General features: G+C 32.9%; 1 protein-coding gene across 1 annotated transcript; it reads left to right on the top strand.

Moving 5' to 3' along the window:
• Positions 1-324: 324 nt before the first annotated feature.
• LOC134247478 (uncharacterized) lies at positions 325-2,006 on the top strand. The gene has a single exon (XM_062729834.1). It carries the CDS (start codon positions 367-369, stop codon positions 1,981-1,983), a length of 1,617 nt encoding a protein of 538 aa, XP_062585818.1. The 5' UTR covers positions 325-366; the 3' UTR covers positions 1,984-2,006.
• The last annotated feature ends 5,230 nt before the right edge of the window (positions 2,007-7,236 follow it).

The raw sequence follows: 7,236 nt of genomic DNA on the forward strand, positions 1-7,236 counted from the left end.
ATTTTTATTTCCATATGATACTTTTTTTATTAATTTGATATTATAGCTTGTAAAACTGATCTTCTTAATAAGTAACTGGTAATATAATCAATCATCTGAAAATTATTTATGCCGGGCAATAAAATGACAAAGATATGAAATTCAATGATTATATTTACATATATACTGTAGATTGGCAAAAAATCACGATGGTTTTAATTTCGCTATGTTCGTGATTTATTATTTTTTGCGAAATTAAACCCATTGTAAATATTATAATTAGTTTTTTTATAATGTGAAATTTAATGAAATTAAACATTTACATCATATATGTGTGTCAAACAGGTAAATATATTTTTATTGAATTATTCCCAGTTAGCAACAGAAATGGCCACCACACAAGGACAGGATATCATTTGCTGTCAGTTTTGTCCAAACCCTGTAGAACATCACTGCAATCTTTGTCACGTGGACCTCTGCCTCTCTTGCATACCAAAACACATGGCTGACAAATCAAGGGAACATGAAGTTGTTGGATACTCTTTCAGGAAAAAGCACCCTTTTACTCCACCTCTTTGTCTAACACACAAGATTAACCGATGCGAGACATACTGTCAAGATTGTAGTATACCAATTTGTATTCAGTGCATGATGGGCTCGCACAGAAAACATGAATTTACTGATATTAGTGATATTCTTCGAGAGCATAAACAGAAAATCAAATCAGATACAGAAGAACTGGAAAATAGAATTGTTCCAAAATACAGAAACATAAACTTGAGTACAGCCACAACAGAGTTTGATAAGGTTCTTTCTGTCATAAAAGAACAAGAAGATAAGCTCTGTAAAGCGGTACGTAAAGCAAGCATTCAACTCACAGAGGAAGTAACTGCACAGAAAACAGAAGTTATAAGTAAATACAAAGAAAACCAGTATTCGGTTGAGAAAGAAATTAATCAAATTGTCCAAAAGAATAAAGAAACCCTGAAAGACAATGATGCCACGGTCATACTTAACTACCAATCACAAAATAATGATTTTCGAAGTGGCCCAGAACTACCAAGGTTTTCTTGTCCAAAGTTGATTGCTGGTATAGTTAAACAAGACCAAATTGTTGGCATGTTCGGTTTCCTTCAAAACGGGGATGACATGGAGAAAAAACCTGAAATGCTGAAAATGATGGATGTTCCTATGGTTCTAGGTACCATGCAGATTCCTTTTGGAGGTATGTTCAATCTTTGGAGTGTGCAGTGTGTGGGGAAAGATAAAATCTTGACCAGTGGAGATGACGCACAAATCAAAGTAATAAACAGGAGGAATGGAATCATTTTAAAAGCAATTGAAACAATATATAATGTAAGGGCACTAACAATTAATTCACAACTGAAACCAGTGTTTTCAACTTATCTAAAAACAAATATTTACCGGTATAAGAACACAAGGGAAAAAGTGGAGGTATTACTTGACACACCTGACTGGTTTCCTGTTGGTCTTTGGTATGCAGTAAACGGAGATTTACTAGCGAGTATGCGTTCCACAGATAGGACACAGAGTAGAGTGGTGAGATACTCAGGGAATAAAGAAATTCAGAAGATCCAGTATGACAGTCAGGGACAACCTCTGTTTTCTACTGGTGTACGTCAAACTGTACTTCACCTGACTGAGAATGGAAATGGTGATATCTGTGTGGCTGACTGTGCTGGGAAGGCAGTTGTTGTAGTGAATTCTTCTGGGGGATTACGATTCAAGTATACTGGCAACCTCTCCATCCAATCAAAGTACAGAGAGTTTAGACCATCTCATATTACTACTGATGTCAATACTCAAATACTAATAAGTGACACCTCAAACGAGATTGTTCATATTATAGACTGTGATGGTAACTTTGTCCGTTATATTGACCACCCAGGTACTGGAGGACTGAGTATTGATGGTGACCATAACCTTGTTTTAGGACACTTGCACACTGGAGAAATTAAATTTATCAAATATCTAGAGAGTTGAACAGTTTGAATTAATGATAAAGAAAAAAAAATATTACAATCTGTTATGATCATGTGTCCTCTGACTGCCTGCATGTGCACAATTTTTTTTATCAGTAAGAAAAATATAAAAAACAATGTCAATGGAGAAACATGTATAGAAATTCGTAATGCGCTGATATTTTAAGTGCTTAAGTTCTATGTAATTATAAATACTAACCACATTTCATTTGTTCTTTGTAAATGTGAATTAATACTAACCACAGAGAGAAATCTATTAAACTATTGAAGAACTTGCATTATACGATATTATTTTCTTCATTTGGTATTTTATTTTATTAACTTTTTGAAAACAGCATTTACAATGATTAAATACGAAGAGTGAATGACGAAGAGGAATGACTTCTTTCAGTAGAATTATATATTATAATAGCCCTAATCACGACCACAACACATTTATTTGACCAAATAATCCTGATGTCAATAAATCTAGAAAAAAAGTTTCTTGGTTATCAAAACCCTTGTTTTCTTTCGATATAGAAGGAGCAGAGAAGATTTTCAAAGAAATTATCCATTATAGCTTTGACGTATTTGACACAGCCTTAATATCCAAAGCCCCCAAAACAGAAACTTTTCATAACAAATCATGCCAAAATCACATACAAATCATATCAAACTCACAAATTCATGATTCTGTACTATGATTTAGTCATGATCCCTTAAATGGATCATAGAAATCAGATGACAAATAAAGAAGGATGATCCTGATGTGGTTTGTTTCTGGGCTATGAGCTAGTCTGTTATGATTTTCTTGCGATTATGGCATGTGCTTTAAACTTATTAGAACATGTGCCTTTGTTAGAAAACAAAAGAACATAAGTTTGAAATGATTCGTTTACTTTAACTGTTAAAAGTTTTTGATTTTGATATGATTTCTTAACTTTGTCTTTCAACTCCATACGAGTTACACATGATCTGTAAACTTCTCTGTTGAGATGATGAGTTTTATATGATTTGTTAACTTTTTCAGAATTGGTTGTTAGATCCTGATATGGTTTGTTAACTTTGTCATCTATGATAGGTGAAAATGCAAGCTTTAAATTCACTCTAGCTTTGAGAATCAAGCAACATCCATACATCAATAATAGCCATATATTTAAAAGAGGACAGGAAAATTAAGTTTTAATGATTAAAATATTTTTTTAAGTTGAATAAAATGACAAATAAATAAAAACAATAATTTATTTATAAATTGACACACAAGTATACTGTTTGAATAATACAGCCAGGATTTTTAAAAATCTTTTCTTCATACATTTGCAATCCACTCCCAATCTAACTCTGAGGCATCAGATCAGGCTTGGCTCACTGGTCAGTTTCAGAGTCATTGTAACCTCGGGAGATCATTTGCTCGGATTATATTTACATGACGTCATAGTTCATGTGACATATTTGTATAATATATATATTTTTAAATTTTGGTAACTGAAATTATATATCAAATATTAAATGGATCTTCATTGCAAAATCAAAGTGTTTGATAAATTGTATACATGTATTAAGAAGTATAATTTTCCTAGGAGTTGTTAGCTTTAACAGATCATACCAAGATCATGGTTTTTAATACGAGTTGTCAGCTACATGTACAACAGATCATACCAGGATCGCGGTTTTAATACGAGTTGTTAGCTACAATAGATCATTACCAGGATCATGGTTTTAAGACGAGTTGTTAGCTACAACAGATCATACCAGAATCATGGTTTTAAGACGATTTTTTAGCTACAACAGATCATACCAGGATCATGGTTTTAATACGAGTTGTTAGCTACAACAGATCATACCAGGATCATGGTTTTAATACGAGTTGTTAGCTACCAATAGATCATACCAGGATCATGGTTTTAAACGAGTTGTTAGCTACAACAGATCATACCAGGATCATGGTTTTAAGACGAGTTGTTAGCTACAACAGATAAAACCAGGATCATGGTTTTAATACGAGTTGTTAGCTACAACAGATCATACCAGGATCATGGTTTTCTTGTTAGTTGCTTAGTTTAACAGATCATCTAGAGAAGAACCATGAACCATTAGCTCATTTGCATTTAAAATTTTCCTATACCAATATCATATCATAACCATGATTTACACACGAGTCTTTAGCATGATCCCATTTTTTTTCTTTCTGTTTGGGGTCCATGACCAAGGGTCCAAAAATTCCAAATTTGGAAGAGGTACCTTCACAATCATAACTATGCACTTAGTTAAAGCTGCATTAAGACACAGATTTGAAGGTAACATTTTTTCCATATACTGTACTAAGTAATATTATGACTTATATAATTGCAATAGCATTTCACATGTACATATAATTTGAAAATATTATTTCATCTAAAAGTTATCAAAATTTTTTTGGACAGATTTAATGGACACATCCTTGCACTTTTAAAAATTTTAATTTTATTTTCTATACTTAGGAAAAATGGCAGTTTTGTTGTGTATTAATGAAAAAATGTTAACATCCTTTAGTATTGAAACAACGACACTTAATTCGGCTTTTGACGGCTGACCCTCGCCTCTGACAGGCCAGCCTAAAATTATTGACAAGTCGGCCCATATAATAGGCACCTGGGCCCAAATAAATTATATATTTCGCAATTAAATATTGCTCCCGCCAAAGCATCTTATAGATTGGCTGGCCAAGCTCTCTTAAATCTCGGGCTGACCTGGTGGAGCCCAGATGTCATTGGGACTAGGTGTTGTTGGGCCAAGGTGCCAGACATTCCGACTATTTTACATATTACCTTTACACAGGAAGATTAAGTAAACTTGACTAATTGATTCCATAGAAATAGGCGGAGTTAGACGTTTTTAAGCAATTAAGTTTAATGAAAGTGAACATCGTATTAGGCAAGATTTCAGAATAAACAGCATCGACATTGACAATTTACACTGTATCATCCTATCAAAAATAACAAAATTACTAGTGAAAGCAAATGATAAATACAATAATTTATTTATCTCCTTTTTAATTTATAATAAATCATCACATTACTAAAGAAACATATAGTTTGACAATGAAATATTCAATTTAAAATGAATTGAAATGATAGGGAAAATGAAAATGTGCAATTTTTACTGTTTTTTTGGCTACAAAGTTTCACAATAATTGTTTTAAATATGATATACAGTAATCATAAATATACATTTAATGGATGCAGTAAATCAAGTTGAAATAAGAAACTCAAAGTTAGATGTATTTCTCAAACAGAGCAATTTGCAATGACTTTAATTTACTAGAAGAAGAAAAAGAACTTGTCAATGACCTTTTGCTTTCAAATTAGAAAATATTTGGATGTAGTTTTCCAGCTTCATTCCTTTTGCATTAATAATAAATTATTTAAAGTGAAATTTAGCAAGGTACAAAACATCTCTATAACTACATGTACTAAGATTCACCGTGCATAACCCCACATATGAGGGCGCGGAATGGTGCCACCCGGGGGTGAAGAATTCGAAGCGGAATTTTCAATGTTCGTTGACCTGATTAGCTTTCCTACAGTGATTGAGATGAAATTAATCCTAAATTCACTTACGGCGGAACACAGTGATATCCCAGCTTACTGTTACTCGTTTCCCAGCTCGGAACTCGTCCTAGAAATACATGAACACTTCTGCAATATCTGGCAAGAGCATGCGGGAACGCAAATTTGACCGTTTCTTTGTGAAAATTGGTGCCTGATATATTACTCAGCTTCATTTGATTTATGTGAGGGACTTTTAGATATGATTTTGCTCCAGACACTATAATGTTTCGAAGAATTCGACCTCAAATAAAGGGGACAGACTTCAATATAAGTGTGTGGCACTCGGGGGTGAAGATTTTAGTGGAGCCAGGGGGAAGGAATAAATCTTTAACTAATGGAAAGGAATCGTTTCTATAAAAATTATATTGATTTTACAAACATTGAATTGCTACAATAAATTTATTAACTCTCTTATAATTTCATAAACCTTTTTCCTGAATAAGTGCGCTTTAGCGCATATTTAAACTGTTTACTAGATATCTATTTGTATATTTCGATATAATTTAATTTTAGTTGTAACACGTCATTTGATTGGATAAAAGATTTGATTTATATTGTATCACATAACTTGGCTACGTCACAATGAGCTACGACAAAAACGTTTATACTTCGCTTGACGTTAATTTTAAAATTTGCTCAGTTTGAAGCCATTTTTGGAGGAAAAAATTGTCTCTTTGTTTACAATGAAATTATAAGGAATGAAGCTTAATGTAACCCATGTTATACGATACATGTATGTACATAAATTGGTCAAAGTTATGTTTTTTCGTACAAGTATATTATAGGTTAAGATAAGACCGCGGAACATTAACTGGCAAAATTGGAAATATACAGCTTACGTCATTTCTATCTGTTACAATCGAAACATTCAGTGATAGACAACGAAATGGGCGGGTACAATTCGACGCGGACGTGAGGAAAACATTGGATTGAAATTGCAGATCGAAATTCATTTTCAATCCACTTGAGCTGTTTTCAAAGCAAAGAGGGAATGAATGATCCAAAAATCAAGTAATTTCAACTCCGATATACATATTTTTTGAAGTTCACATTAATATATACGAGTTTTAGCTTTAGATTTGAAGAACGTGAAAGATCATAGAAGACAAAGTTTATTTTTCAGGAGATATTTGATTCTAGAAGAGGGGCGGGGGGTAAAAATTGTCGAGTCAGGTCATGGCTTAACATGACAATATATTTTATTTCTAGGATTATAAGAGTGCATGAGTTTTATCTTATTCTCACTGAAAACTTTATTTAAAAATCGTCCAGCCCCCCCCCCCCTCCCCCCCAAGACAAAGATATGCATATATTTGCCAAACAGAAATGAAATATTTGTCCCTTAGATATTATTTTATTTAAAGCACTGGATAAAAAAAATTCAAACTTCAAGTTTACCAAATTAAAATTATTTGTCTTCTGGGTCAATCAGTAATAATGTGCCTTTATATAGCCTAGCTGAGGTGGATTGAAAATGAATTTCGATCTGATGTTTTCACCACGTCCGCGTCGAATTGTACCCGCCCATTTCATTGTCTATCACTGAATGTTTTGATTGCCAGTTAATATTCCGCGGTCGTAAGATTCATTCCTTAAATATACTTAAGGTATATACATATCTTTCTTTTACAGTAAATATAGAACTTGAGCAATAGTTAAGAGTACATATTACATTTATACTACTT

Source organism: Saccostrea cucullata, unplaced genomic scaffold (assembly GCF_032062105.1).
Source record: "Saccostrea cucullata isolate Sc308-1 unplaced genomic scaffold, CSIRO_AGI_Scuc_v1 ctg2157, whole genome shotgun sequence".
Classification (NCBI taxonomy): Eukaryota; Metazoa; Mollusca; class Bivalvia; order Ostreida; family Ostreidae; genus Saccostrea; species Saccostrea cuccullata.

What these genes read in the sequence shown, in the direction of transcription:
- LOC134247478 (XM_062729834.1), top strand. Translation starts at nt 367, where the DNA reads ATGGCCACCACACAAGGACAGGATATCATTTGCTGTCAGTTTTGTCCA.